The following is a 15,291-nucleotide window of genomic DNA, read 5'->3' on the forward strand; positions in this document are numbered from 1 at the left end:
ATATTTCAAATCCTTCCTTCAAATTCGATGTCATTTAACAGCTAAACTCATCTATGACAAAGCCGTTGTAAGAATGTACTCCATGAATGATAGTAAGCAGATGTGATGTTTATTCCAGTTACAAATCCAAAAAATATACACAACCGCATTCTGTACACAATGTTTTTAGATGAATTTGTTAAAATATTAAAATAGTGATTTCTGATTTGGAAGGCAGACAGGCAAAGGTGTGAATACAAATCCCATTTTAGAACTACTTCAAACAGTAAAATCTCATGCAGCAAAATACGGCACCTGAAGATACATGATGTTCACTTTGTGATGTTACGTTTTCATAAATGTGCATTCATAAACCTCAATGTTAACGGAGGGTTGAGACTAAGGAAACTTCAGGGTATGACAAAACCACCTGTTTTTTTATGATTTACAACTATAGGTATCACTGGAACATGACAGAACTACAAGTAAAAATGTTTTGGTGTGGCATCCCCATCTTAATACACAATGCTGGGTTGGTTTTGAAAGTCTCGGAACATTTTTGGTCCATTTCACAATTTTTTTCACAATTTGAAACATTTAAAACATTGGGTTTCCGGTAAACACCTACTGATTTTGAAACCACTGGAAAACGCCAGGATTGTAAACTCCTGATCAAGTTACCAATCTCACGAAAATTTGTCATAATTTTGTTTCAAGTTTTGAGAGAGTACATGAAGATCAGCTGCCACTGGAGTAATGGCTACTTGTGAGCTTAGTTTATGATAATGCATTTCAACTAGGTGAAGTCATACATATAAGTTCTGTTTATTAACCAAAACAGCTAACGTCTATATCTGATTTCCCATATACAGCAAGTACGCTTACACTTGGGTCAATTAAATAATGAACTAACTTCAAGTACACTGATGACACTTATTTTATGGTTTAGAAAATGAATTTTTTTTAAATTAACAACTTTGTACATATTAGCCTATGTTTGTACCACTTCTTGATGCATTTTCACTTATTTTGATCAAAGCTATGAGAACTTTTTTTAAAACCACCATTAGTTTCTTTGTTAAAAATTAATACCAACTTGAGCAATACAAAAAACTAAGCCTTACTTTATCTGTTTGACATTCTTCTGGAAGAAATTAACATAATTGTGAATTTTTATTCAGTCATATGAACAACTGAAATATTTACAGATTTTAAACTAAATGAGTTTCAATTTTTCCCTCAACCAACATAATTACAGGTAACCACTATTTTCTCTATATTTCCAACATGGCTTTAACACTTCCTTGTTTGGGTGATTTTCTACCTAGGGTAGCCACTGTATTCAACAGAAATTACATCTTAATACAGACGAGAATACAAACGAGTATAAACATTTGCCAGAGCTGACAATTACAACAGGCAGGCCCGCTCATTTTAATACATAATGCTGGTGTTATGATTTCCCTTTAAACTGAAAAATTAAATTTCCACATAGCTTTGTCTACATAGCTATCCACAGAAATACTGAGACTTACACACTGGTTTGGGTCGACTTTTGACTTCACCTTGTTTACAAACTTTCTCATCAGCAGTTTTTGTTGCTGGCAGAGAAAATGGAGGCTGTCTGACCAATATGTTACTGTACTAGACTGGTTACTTAACATTTTCAACACAACAGAAGGATCAACAAATGAGATCTCACATCTAAACAATACTAACTCCGCTTTCGAATTTTCATCAACTTCTATTCCTACTGTAGGAATAAGTACCACTGTATCAAAATATGGACTTTAATCAGGAAAATATCTTTGCAGCTTTTTTATTTTACAACTTGGCTAACCTAGAGTCACGCATGATTTGTTTTACTTACTTTACATGAAATACTGAATAAAAGTTGAAAATAATTGATCCAACTGATTACTAGTATCTAGTCAGTAAACGGAACCTTGCAAAAACCTGCCATTTGAAGATCAGAGCCATATTACTTAGTGCTATTCATAAAAAAATCTATGGCTATAAAATCAAGTAAAGCAAAAAGTTGTAAAAAAGTAAACAGAAAAGGTCAGGTGGTTGATCCTTCGGATGAACACCATTAGCATTGCAATTCGAAAGTGGTGCACCTCGGTATACAAATCTGTGGGTGAATAGTAGCTTTGAGGCAAAGCCAAGGGAACCAAGTTTGTCAACTTTCAACAGAATGCTGAAGTGTGACGTCAGTTCGAACCAGGAAGTGTAATGCAAAAAAAAAAGACTACATGTCGATTGGTTCACAAGCTGGTTCTAATGGCTCTTACACGCGGAATTGTGCATGCGACGTATTCACTTCGGTACTCTACACCAAGTTGAGCTAACATCAACCATCCACCTGGTATAAACTATTTTATACTTGTGGCATGCCTCATACATATTCAGTTGCGATTACAATATCAGGCATATTTTAAAATGCTGATCAACATTTGCATCCATCTACCATAATTCTATGTGCAGCTATGGTGTGCCTACTACTCCCAGACAACAATTCTATGTTAGCTTTATAAAGCACATGCGTAGTACACTACGCTTATGCATTTGACTTTTCTCACATGGGCCCCTTGTGGACAGCAACAAAAGTGACTGAGGCATGTTGACGAATGGAGTTTCAATCATGAATAAGTATGAGGTATGGAAATAAAAACAGCAACATGTCAGGATAACATAACAAATGTTGGCTAAAATTGGCTGTTACAGCAGAAGGTATGCACAGCCAAGTTTCATCTCAAATGCACAAAACTCTACAGCACGATTCCAAGGGCACTGGGCATAGGGCAGTAATGGTCTTCAAAATGCCTGTCGCTGTTGAGCAGGGACACGGTCTACACAGGAGTCACCTGGACTGTAAACAAAGGACAGAGATACGTTGGAAAGACCACCACTTGCTTGAACTGTACACCTTGTCTAAAGATGTCATCACTGCAGAGATTGGAAGTTGCTTGGACCATACTTCAGATGCCTATTTAGCTTCTTCCTCCATGTCAGACTTCTGTGAACTCAAATCCTGCAATGCAATGAGATGCAAAACTCAGTTTATAGCTACCACTCATTTTAGCTGAGGTTATGAATTTTTGCCATTATCACCAAACCTGTTCTACATTGGTTGTTAGACGCCCATAGCAATGCCTTGTTTCAACACGAACAGCCGTTGATGGACTGAAATGGGCACCCTGTACACACAAATCAGGGCCACAAACGACACCTTGGGAATTTTGCATACAACGGTACCAAACCTACATGAATATTTATAATTCAATAAGGAGGTTCACAAGAATAGTAGAGCTGGTACCCTGGAAGCAATCCATGGGTTTGTTCTGTTACAAGCTGACTAGTCTGGGTACTTTGCTAAAAGAACTGTCCCGATTTGTAAGTTGTCAGACCACAAAAATCAACAAAACAAGAAAAAATAATGAAAATGTCCAGGCAAAAGAGGGTATGATTTGCATCATATTTGTTGGAAATGTTGGGAGTTGGAAATTGCATGTACCATGTGAGCACAGGAGCTAGGCTACATGATTGACAAGTGTCATGTAATGATGCATTCAACAATGCACATATGCAAACACACACACCCCGATAAGCTCTGAATTTCTTGAACAGAAATACAAGATTCCCAAGATGTCCTTTACAGCTCCAACTTGTGTGTACAGTACAGGGCATCCACTTCAGTAAATTGTTGGACAGCCCAATGACCATGTACCGGTGCGCTGAAACACTGCACCACTAACAGCATCTTGCAACCAAGACTACACATTCATCAGCATACAGACTGTAACTGGGGTAAAACTACTGTAGTGGTTATTTTGAATCCATTGGGGATTAGACACTGTTTAGACACAACATTAATGGGCCAAAGCCATACATTACTTAGTTCTGATCTTTACTTCTGGGACACAGTCAGTAAAACAGGTGGCCATATAAGATCAGATGACCATATTTTCTCCAGTTTGGTAACGCCAGCTCAGGACCCAATGAATACCACCCCCAAACTCTACAGAACATCTCCAATAATTTTTCCCAAAGATGCAAGTGTGCAGATGATGCTTACCTGCGTCATTGCTGTAGCAGTTTTGACAGTGGAGTTTTGAGGCTCGTATTCGTACGTCTGTTCCTTGTGTTCCGTTTCCAAGCTGGATGTTGCATACACAGCACTAAAGGGAGTCAGAGGTAAGACCTTTTGAAGTCAGATTCCTGTATCTGGGCATCTATGTCAAGTTGTCAATAACTTTGAAAGAACACCATCAGATTTTCACAAGCAGATCTTTAAAAAGCCATGAAAGAGCAGTTTCTGCTTTGGACCAGTTTTACAGCGAGGGTAAATGCACAAAACGTGCGAGTAGCAGAAATGAGATACCAGCCTATTACTAAATGTACCATTACACTGTGGCTGGTTCACTGCCATTTGTTTTCTCTGAGAAAATAACTCTTGTCATATTTCCTGCTCAGAAGGTAATGAAACTGGGTCCATATTCTCAGTACGGATATCTGACCTTTCATTTGTGAAGATTTACTAGAATTTCTTTATATGCAGTACATACATTCTGCAGAGGGTAAATGTTCCTCACTACTATGCTGAATATTCTGTTCACTTTGTGTAAAACCAGCGTTTTGGGTTTTTGTTTTTGTTTTTTTTGAGAGGGCCCAAAATGATCAGCTCCTGCTGGATGGGTTACCCTCAATAAGGATGATTTAAATTAAAAAAATTCATAAAAAACAACAGGTCAGTTTCCTACCAATTCCATAAAACTAAAAAACCTAACTTGAAACACTAAACTGTTTCATTCCTCTTTGCAAAAAATACAGATACATTGCAAATTACATTGCAAAATACACTGCATATTATAAAGTCAGGACTGAACCATTCAGAATTTGCATGCATTACACTGTGCATGGATGTGCTTTTGTTAGCTATCATGCTGTCATGTTAGTTGATACTGGCTTTTGAAATCGGCGTCAATTCAAACAATTTCCCCTCAGTGCTTTCAAACTGGAATAAACTGTGCTTTTTACATGCAATAGCTTTTAAAGTTCATGCTTTCAGTATTTTCAAGCATCTACAACAGGATATCGCAAGCTTAAGTAAAATGCATCGCAAAATGTAAATGGAATCGACAGCTGTCTTCACAGACAGATGAAGAAAAGAAAACAAATGCAACAAACTGTACAGGCTTTTACTTCAAGAGATTTACTACAGAACAGAAAGCATGAACTTCTGAAAATATCTCAAAACCCAAAAAATTAATTTCACTCGAAAACCTTCTCTTTGGGAACATGTAATGTAGCGCATTTCCAAAAGGAAGTGTGCAAGTTCCCAGGAATTTCTGAGATGTTTAACAAAGTTCAAGAGCAAGAATTAGACTGTTAATGGAGTTGGTTCAACAATCTACCCACCCGGAAACACTCAATGTGGAAATGAAGGCCCAGGGATTCAATTATCATGGCTGCCCCCCGGCCAAGGGATTTGTTGCAGTTGCTGCAGGTGACTTTGCCGCTGACTGAACGCCCGGGGGCGGGCTTTTTGCTAGGTTGCTGAAAGGCGGAGGTGCGACCTGGGGGGCCGAGCTGAGGCTGCTGAGATGGGAAAGAGAGGGGGAAAAAGGGGAAGGGGTAAGATGGGTTACAATTGGAGGGGGGAAAGATAAGGAAGGAGGACAGAGAGATAGAAAGAAATGGAATCAGGAAATGATTGAGGGAAGAGAAGCACATACCGGTACATTAGGATGCAGAAGCACATTAGAGAATGATAAAAATGGAACAGTAGGTGATGAAACAAGTTAAACGATGAACAGAGGGTTTGCCAGAAGATGGAAGAGAACAGAGTGGAGATATACATGTATATACATGTACACATTAAAAAAAAAGCAGAAAACATGGTGATAACAAAAATATGTGACAGTTGGCGAGAGTGAGATTTAAAGAGAAAGAAAGGACAAAGTATGGTACACGTAGTTAAAGGTACAAAATGACAAAGAAAAGAAAGTGTGCAACAGGAACAGAAAGAAAAACAGTTATTATTGTGACCCTCACTATTTGGATCCAAATTAACAACCAACCGCGCAATTAATTAATCACATAGGTTGGCTTGCTCTGGAGTAGCCAATGAGTGCTTTCCTCAGCCAGATAGCATGAATTATGCATGTGCATGTGGCTCATAAATTATGAGGTCAATACCTGGTGAGGTCATCTTCCTGACACTGAAGGTCGACAACAACACAGGTGTTGTCAACCAAAGACCGTTGCATTTCTGCCTCCTTCTGAGCAGCTAAACTCATCAATGTCTGTTGAGTTTCATTTAGTTGGGTTATTTCTGATAACTATCCCTTGTCAGTAGAAAGATTGGTGAAGTGCACTCTAACGAAAATACAGGTAGTTGTGGCATACAAATTGATAATTCACAAAATCTAGACAAAGTAGATGCTAGAAAGCAGTGAGTACAGGTATTTATTCTGATCACTTTTAGAGTCTGTTGAAGAATGAACTTTCATACTATTAGGCTTATTTGGCCCAATGACGTTAACTTGTGAATGGGAAACCTAAGATTTTTTTCAAGTTCAGTTTGTACACAACTGTTGTGATCAATTTACCTGATATACCAACAACAGATGAATATTACAACACCTCACAACGTGTTTGCCAAACTTACCTGTAGAAAGTTGTCTGGCATGCGTCCACTGTTCCTGTCTGAGGTTTGAGGTGGTGGTGGTGTGTATGCATCATTTCTGACAACGTCCGGCACACGGTTTCCCATGTCGGGCATGGACTGGCGATTTTGAATTTTCTTCTTCTTCTCTGCGTCTATCTCCGGTGCCCGCAATCTCCGGGGAGCTGGCTGGAAGTCTGGAGGGACATCAACTGCAAGTTCCCGGTAGGTTTGGTTCTGGGAGTTCTGCGATGATGGAGGTGGCTGCCTATTGTGGTCTCTTGTCTTCCCCACTGGTTCTTGATTGGCTGGCTTGTCCATGTGGCGTACCGGGGCCACGTGTTCTGGGGCATAGTTCTTCTTCTCCAGTACTGGTTCCATGTCGAGATCTTTCCTGAGGATAGGATCATTGTGAACTTCAACAGGATCGTGAAGACGGGTCGTGCCAGTTTTTTCCGCCAGTCGTCTCCGTTCAGCTTCTTCAACCATCCAATGTTGAGTTGCCATTCTACCATCTGTTCAAAAAAATATGAAAACAAAATAAATGACAGAAAATCACACCTACATTTCTGTTTGGGGGGCTGGGCATGACAAGTGACTGATACAAAGGGCTACACCCATGAAAAATGCTGTAAAGTTAATCCTCGGCATTTAGAATTGCTAAGCAGTGTGCTGCTTTGGGTATGTTCAAGTGCATGAAAACATGTTTGTTATTTAGCGTTTTCAAAGCAATTGGAAATGTATTTTTGCCAAGCAATATACTGACTTGTGGCTACTTTAAATTATAATCGACATGTTCAATTATAATTTACTGTCAATTATAATATGGACAAAATACTGCGTAAATGTAAAATAAAGGTTTTGCTGTGCCAACTACAGTTCTATGATGCTGACCTTTGAACTGTGACATATAACCTTGCCCAGGGACCTTGAAGGAATCGTGAGGCTTTGAAGGAGGAGCACTGTGTACATCAGTCTCCTCTTGACTCACAATTATTTCCTCTTTGACTGGGACTTCATGTTCCTCAGATCGATTGTTTTTGCCAATGACATCTGGGCTTTTAGATCCTCGGTCCCTATCCTGTTTGTTGTATGGGATTTTGTCAGCATCAAGCTTGGTACTGGTCGACTGTTCCAATAAGCGTTCCTTCTCCCTAAGCAGTTGAAGTCGTTCCTCTTCTTGTTGCTTTTCTAGCTTGATGCGTTCCTGTCGTAACCGCTCTTGCTCGGCTCTGAGTTGCTCCAACCTCTCCCGCTCTGCTCGTTCCCTCTCCTCTTGCTTTGCTTTCTCTCTCTGCAGTTCCTCCCATTCCTTCCGAAGTTTTTCTCTCTCCTCCCGTCGGATGCGCTCAATCTCCTCCTCTCGCAGTCGGGCAAACCTCTTGTTTTCTTTTTCTTGTTGCTCCCGAGCCAGCCTAGCTTCTTCTTCCTTTTTCCTTCGTGCCCTCTCCTCGGCCTCTTTCTCCCGTAATTTGTTGATGGCAATCCTCCGTTCTTCCGCTTCTTGTTCCAGTTGTTCCAGCTCCCTCTGATGCCTCTCCTCCTCTTCTCTTTGTCTCTGCTCCTCTTCCTCGGCCTTTCTCCTCTCTGCCTCTTTCCTCTGTCGCTCTTCTTCCTCCTTCTTCAGCCGTTCCTCTTCTCTCCTCTTCCTCTCAGCAGCCATCTTCCGTTGCTCTTCCTCATCTTTCAATCTCTCTCTCTCCGCAGCTTCCCGCTCCAATCTCGCCCGCTCTAAGTATTCCTGCTCCTTCTTCACCCTCTCTTTGCGCTCTTCCTCCAATCGTCTCTTCTCCTCGGCAGCCTGTTCTTGTAGTATCTGCTGTTTCTCTATCAGCTTCTGTTGTTCTTCCATCTTCCTCCGTCGTTCTTCAGATTCTGCCCGCTCCAGGTCTTTTTCCTGCTGTTCACGAAGCCGTCTCTGCTCCTGTTCGTACTGTTCCTGCCGAATCCTCTCCTGCTCAGCGTGCCATCGCTCCAGTCTCTTTCTCTCTTCTTCAACATTGAACGCCTTGCGGGACGCAAGTGATAAAGGCTGCTTAGGTGGTGGTTTGGCGACTGATTCCACAGGTTCTTGGGCCTGCAATTCAATAAGAGCCTCAGTTGGCTCTTGTACTTCAGCAGTCACACTGGCACCAATGACTGGACTAGAAGTGCCACTTCTGTTATCTCTGTCTCTCTCATCATCTAACAATTAACAAGGGATAAAAAAATGGCAAAGAAATGGTGTCACATGCACTTGATTTAAATAGCCTGTGATCTTTCTTGTTATTCGTGTAGACTGTTACAAAAGCTGCACATACCAGACTAGTTTGAGTGCCTGCTGAATATCAACACTTGCGATGTATTGCTTATTCATGGCATACAGTTGTGGGATTTGAACAGACTGTATTTTCCACCAACTGTGCATCCAAACGACCATTGGGAAAAGTACAAAATTTTGTTTTATTCAAAAGTAACACCATAAAGCATGGAAAGATTTCACCAACTGACTCTCACTGTTACTAACTTACTTTCATTTACAATATTTAAAGATAATTGAGCAGTCTTGTTTTCGATATTTTATGATCGTTGTGTACCATCTTCAAGTCAAGCATACAAACCTACCAGGAAAGAGTTCCATATTCAGACACTGCTTGACACCCTGTACACAAACCCTATGAGACTGATATGAAAAATTCCAAGTGTTTTCTACATGAACACTTCAATATTTTCCTTGCTAAATTTGACTATTAAGGTCTTATCATTGCTTTCAAACAGCTAGTAAGTAACTGTAGGGAAAAATGTGTGGTGTCTGTGTATGGAATTCCCTCCACCTACATGTACTAACCTGTAGGTCTCATGACAACAATTAGTGAGGCATATTCTCAGCGCATTCTACAATGACATGATTGACATTAAAATAATGTTAACTACTTAGGGGGAAGACCTGTATTTAGTTACTGTGGAGGTAGTTAGCAGCCAGTAACATGCAAACATGGTGTGAAAACATTGATTAAATTATGTTATAAAACTTTGTATTTTTTAAAGGATGGCCAGAACTGTTAAACACATGTAACAAAATTAAGTTGAGACTCAAGCCATGAAGAAATTTACTTTAAGTAAACTTCGATTTCAGGTTTTGGAAACTAAAGACATGTACTTGTTTTGATGTAAATGGTAACCATTACATGAACATGCAATCTACTTTGTTTCTAGGGTTTCTAGGGATAAAAAAAACGCAATGTTAAAATATGCTTGTTTCATGCACAAAAGCTAAACATTTTGATATTACACTTAATAAGTTCGTAAAATTCTGACCATCCATTTTCAGCATGCACTTTCACTACAAGGAGGTGACCATTTCATTTCACACCAGCATGCAGAGCACTGGTCTGGATTGCTACCTGAGTAACCAAAGACAGGCAAGAGGCCTATCTCTGGTGGCTTACTAAAGAAGTCCGACCGCCGCTTCAGCATGTCTTGCTTGACATCCGGCGCACTGTCCTTTACACTGACCGGCTTGAAAGATGGTGGCTTGTATGGCTCAGGACCCTGCCGGTTCGAGAATGGCCTTGGACCTGCAGAGAATTTCACTGGCTGGAACTTGGGCATTTTACCGCTGTCTCCTGAGCGTTGCCAGGGCAACAGAGGAGGAGCGCTCTCCTCGGATGTGTGTTGCTGTTTGCTGATTGGTGCTTCTTCAGTCAGTTTCGACCGGGATGTGATAAAGTCCTCTTCTACCGGCAACTGTTGAGAAAAAGGTTGTTCAATGGTTTTTCACTTGCACAATGATAAATGCATGAATAATAATTTTACTTGATTTAACTAAACGTTAATTTTAACAATTTGCTTCATACCTTATCTTGTTCATCTTCTTCAATGCGTCGATGCCTGGCCTCTGCCTCTTCTTCAGCTCGTTGTTCCTCTTGCATCTTGTTCATGATTTCTTCTTCCATTCTCTCATCATCCTCTGACGAAAACATATCTCCATCGCTTTCAATCTCCTAACAGGGCAAGGCAAGATTTAATAAGCGGGTGACAAGCAAGGAATATCAATGGTGGGAAATGACAATGTAGGTTGATACTTGGCATTCACTTTTTATCTATGGTACAAGTGTTATTTTTATGGGTTTATTACTTCAACAACAACAAAAATTAAAGGTTAACAGAAACTGAAAACATTTAGTTTTTGTGAAGTATTTCAAAATAGCAATAAACATGGGACCATTTCAAAAACATCATAAATTCAATGTCTACCCCATAAATTGTGACCCCAAAATGAATAAAAAGATCCTGCGTTTCCCTGCCCATACAAAATCTCATTTTGGCCATTCGCACTCCCAGGTTGATTTTATGACGTCATTGACAAAATGACTACATGCACAGGCAAACAATGTCTCAATTCACCGTAGAAATTAACCACATGTTGCCTGGTGCTTTTGAAAATGCAGTGCACACATACATTTTACGGGCAATTTTCAAGATTTTCAGTTTTCAAAATTCTTCAAAAATTCATAATTTCATTTAATAGACATTTACACCCGCACAAATGACTGTTTGGTGGCTACTCTTAGCTGACAGGTAACCTCCATTGACTCCTGAATATTTCAGCCAGGCCTACCGCCCTGAAAAAGACAGCCTAGAATTGTGAGGTGTTGCATGATTTCCTTTGTCCCAAGTTAATGCCAGTGGAGTCTTTTCAAACACGGCTGAATTAGCGAGCAGCGGTGCTGTGTCGCTCATCATTGGCCCCTGGAGCACTTTTGTCCGTGGTGCTAATCCGCAGGCGCGCTATGCCCAAAATAGTGGTATACTGTTTAAAACAGTGATGAATTACCTTCGAAAAATGCAAGACGAAAACTGATGGCAATTCCCAGCAGCAGGTCTTTTGTTCTGAGTACGGTCTTTACACGGATCAGCTCTTTTGTCCCATTTTGGGCACCCCAGTTCTGCATACAAACCCATGGTTCTCGAAACGGGGTTCCCCGACAGCAAGAAGTTGAAAGACACAGTCCTACCATGTATTTCTTGAACTGAGACAGTGTTTGTCTGTGGGCCAAGCTACATCAAACACAATGTGGTCTATTGCATGCTTGCAATACTGTACGTACTGTGTGCAATCATGCAATGTACATGTACATTGTACATGTAGGCGTTCTGCCAATGATGTCATCAAACAGCCTGGGAGCGTGAAGGGCCAAAAGGGGATTTTTTGTGGGTGCAGAAACACAGGATCTTTTCATTTATTTTGGGGTCACCATTAAAGGGGTAAACATTGAATTTATGCTGTTTTTGAAATGTTTACCTATCTATTATTATTTTGAAATACTTCACATACCTAACTGTTTTCAATTTCCGTTAACCTTTAAACATAAGATTTAAGTTTGAAGAAAGAACAGCCTAAACTTTTCCATAACTTTTCAAAAATAAAGCATTATCCATCAGAAAACAAGATGCCATAGGTGTAGGCTGTGGTAATAAGACACAAAAAATAGCACAGGGAAAAATCAAATACCTGTAAATGTATGATCAGATTGCAGTTGACAGGAAGAAAGGAAATAATTAAGAGGTTTCAAAGTGCACCTGGGAAAATAGGCAAAACGTATCAGGAGCATCTATCTTAAAGAAGACAGAAATCGGCAAAAAAGTGCTGCGTATTTCACAAGTGACACATAGCACAGGGATTAATGAAAAGATGTGACATTTTAGTTTAGTTAAACTAACTAGTTAAATCTCAACACTAAATGTTAGATTTCAACCACCACCATGAAAAAATGAAATGAGAAAACAAATATTAAATGAACTTCATGTTCTCCTCCACCCTATGCCCCGGGGGATGACCCAGACAACATGACCTTTCCACAACAGCACAATTTTTGACACAAAGGAGGTACATATACATTCCCATCTCTTGGAAGAGTTAAAAGATAGCACAAGTCAGGGCACTCACAAAAAACAAACAAAACTAAACAAACAAAAATGCAGCTAGATTCTACGCTGTACAAGACTGAGTACAGTACATGTATATCTAGTTTGTTACGGCATACAGTAAAAAAAACACCTGCTTCAAGGAAAAGTTCCATCCCTGGATTTTGCATTTTAAGGCACATGTATTCCTAGATGGTATGGAAGAAGTGGATGCCTTCCCAATCAACACAAGATATGACAAGACTCAGTTTGTCCTAACGTGAATCAAATATCCTTCTTAAAAAAGGTAACCATCTACTTCAAACACAAATGGTCCATTTCCACAAGCTGTATTCGTTATGGACAACTTGACCACAGCAAAAAAAAAGCCAGCAGTGGGGCTCAGAAACAACCAGCCACATACACAGCATGAAAACAAACAGCTTTCTTAGCAAGTCGGTGGAATATTGATCACATTCATCCAAGGAGGCAGACAGCGTTTCTCTACTTACATGTACAGTCATTGTCAATCTTTCCAAATTGTTAATCCAATGTGAATGAGGCTTACAGATTAGAAAAAAGAAAGATTTAAAAATTATGATTGTGATTCCTCCCCTTTTGGTTACATATCTAGGACTTTCCAAGATCAGAATTACTGTTAAGTATCATTTGAAAAGGGGAAACCATTTGTCAAGGTTGAATGGTTTACTTTTTAATTTTCGAAAACTTGAACTAATGAGTAGAACCAGTCCTACGATGTCTTGTAAGACAGAATTAGTAGTAAGAAACTACAGTGCTTATTCAGTTATTCACTCAGAGTGGTGTTAAGGTGCGTGGTTAGTGATGAAGACATTTCATCCCATTGTCAGTGGAAACGTGACCACGCCCACTCACCTTGGACTTATTAGTCTTCCTGTCTGGAGGATCATCTATTATACCCCCATCAGGCCCAGTCTCTTCTGGTCTGTTCCCATCTTTTGCCAGGGGGCCAGATTGGGGTGTTTCAAGAGCGTCATGTCCTAGCAGCTTCAACAGGTTTACTGATTGTTCTTTAGCTACTTCAGTCTTAACAACAGTTTCTACAGGTTCAATGCGATCTCCCTCAACCTTTGGCTTTAAGTTAATTACGCCATCATAGGGATATTTTCCATCAACATCCTCTGTTAAGTTATCTGACACAATCCCTGTATTGGGTGATATGGTATCCCGTTTGGGAGATATTTCATCACCTTTCACCTCAATGCTAATTTGAGCGGATTCCCCATACTCTTCCCTACTAGGAGAGTTTCTTTCAAGATTTGAAAAGGGGTCAGGTTTTTCTACTGGCTTCACAACATCCTGCTTGATTTCTGGTTCAATAAACGAGGTGTGATTTGGACTCATCTGGGTGTCTTCCCAATTCTTAAAAGGGACAGAGTCTGCAGGTTCAGACACAGAGGAGGCTGCCGGGCCTGATGGGATAGCATCACCTAAGGGTCGCTCTTCAGGCTGTTTGTATTGAGGGATTGGGTGAGGAAAAATCAGCATGCATTTTTCTTGTGAAATTAAAGGCAACTAACAGTCCAGTTGTAAGACTTAATTATTTCTACAACAAGGATAGGATAACAATTACAACTTCCGTGCATCATGCAAAATAATTGTGCTCTTCTAGAATGTGGAGGGGACTTTTTTCCTATTTTTAAATAAACAGTGCATTTATGGTAAATATTACATTCCATTTCTGCTTCCATTTTGATGCAGGTTTTCCTCAACAATAAACTTGACTTGGTCAAGAAATTAAGCTTTCTTAAAAACTGATTCCTGTTTCTTTTGATAAATTACCAACGAGGGTACTACACTAATTTCTAAGCTTTTAAAATTTGCCGGCTTTACATTGCTATAGAATTAAGCAAATTTGGTAATGCCCTTCATGAAATCTAAATTTTTTATTTCAGAAAATCCGTCAATATACCAGTATTTTTCATGTATACGATCCACAATGTATTTGTTTCACAATCAAGACTTGCAGTTGTATAGTGTTGGTATTTGGCCTATTACTCCACATGATATTTTACCTCTGGTTCATCGTAGTACGCCCTCAAGGGGCCTTGCTTGTTGTCACTGTGATTCCAATTCTGATTGCTGGAAATAAACCACAAGAAATTGAAGTCATGACAAGATTCAGTTTGTGCTGCACTGAACAGCTCACAACTCACTGCTAAATCCACTGCAGAGCTCACATACAATTTTTCTGCACTTGATTTGTTTGAGTTGGAAACCAGCACGTACAGACTAAATCCAAATGCATGTAACAAAGGCTGCGACCAACCAGATGACGGGAATTTATGCAGGTATTGTAAAACATTCGCTAACCTGCTGTCTTTCAAACCTACAGATGTAGCCAAGCCCTAGCAGCCTGCCAAATTTTGCTTGTCTTCCATTATGTTCAAAAAGTAGTTATTGTGATTTAACATATAGCCACAAGCAGGGGCCAATTTTATAGAGCTGTGTTGCACAGAATTTGCTTTAGCACAAATAAACCCTACTTAATAAACAAAGGTTACCAGCTCAAACTCTATGTGATAGTCATGCTAACCAAAAGACAGGTAAATACCATTCCAAAACAATATACATTACAAGAAGTTTTGGCTGGTAACGTGATTTGCCAAGCAAGGTTTTTCACGCTTAAACAAATTTTTCGCTTAAGCAGCGCTATGAAATTGGCCCCAGGTTTACATTATAACAATCACATTCTAGAATATGTCATCAGATATCGG

The 15,291-nt window shown here is 39.7% G+C and overlaps 1 protein-coding gene across 11 annotated transcripts in view; it reads right to left on the minus strand.

Moving 5' to 3' along the window:
• Nucleotides 1–87: 87 nt before the first annotated feature.
• The window catches only part of LOC110973191 (uncharacterized), a 61,371-nt gene continuing 46,167 nt past the window's right edge, over nucleotides 88–15,291 (minus strand). For 4 of the 11 annotated variants that reach the window (XM_022223822.2, XM_022223829.2, XM_022223828.2 and 1 more), the window contains 10 exons: nucleotides 14,590–14,656; nucleotides 13,430–14,023; nucleotides 13,048–13,098; nucleotides 10,486–10,632; nucleotides 10,033–10,375; nucleotides 7,544–8,833; nucleotides 6,653–7,164; nucleotides 5,401–5,580; nucleotides 4,058–4,160; nucleotides 88–3,013 (listed from right to left, as the gene is read on the minus strand). In XM_022223822.2, coding sequence (XP_022079514.2) covers nucleotides 2,991–3,013; nucleotides 4,058–4,160; nucleotides 5,401–5,580; nucleotides 6,653–7,164; nucleotides 7,544–8,833; nucleotides 10,033–10,375; nucleotides 10,486–10,632; nucleotides 13,048–13,098; nucleotides 13,430–14,023; nucleotides 14,590–14,656 — 3,310 coding nt within the window. In that variant the 3' untranslated portion in view covers nucleotides 88–2,990. Of the gene's footprint in view, nucleotides 3,014–4,057; nucleotides 4,161–5,400; nucleotides 5,581–6,180; nucleotides 6,288–6,652; nucleotides 7,165–7,543; nucleotides 8,834–10,032; nucleotides 10,376–10,485; nucleotides 10,633–13,047; nucleotides 13,099–13,429; nucleotides 14,024–14,589; nucleotides 14,657–15,291 lie in introns of all 11 variants that reach the window. The other 7 variants (XM_022223825.2, XM_022223823.2, XM_022223820.2 and 4 more) reach the window with 7 other exon arrangements.

The sequence above is a fragment of the Acanthaster planci genome, linkage group LG02 (genome assembly GCF_054643075.1).
Source record: "Acanthaster planci isolate LZ-2023a linkage group LG02, COTS_SCS, whole genome shotgun sequence".
In the NCBI taxonomy this organism is placed as follows: Eukaryota; Metazoa; Echinodermata; class Asteroidea; order Valvatida; family Acanthasteridae; genus Acanthaster; species Acanthaster planci.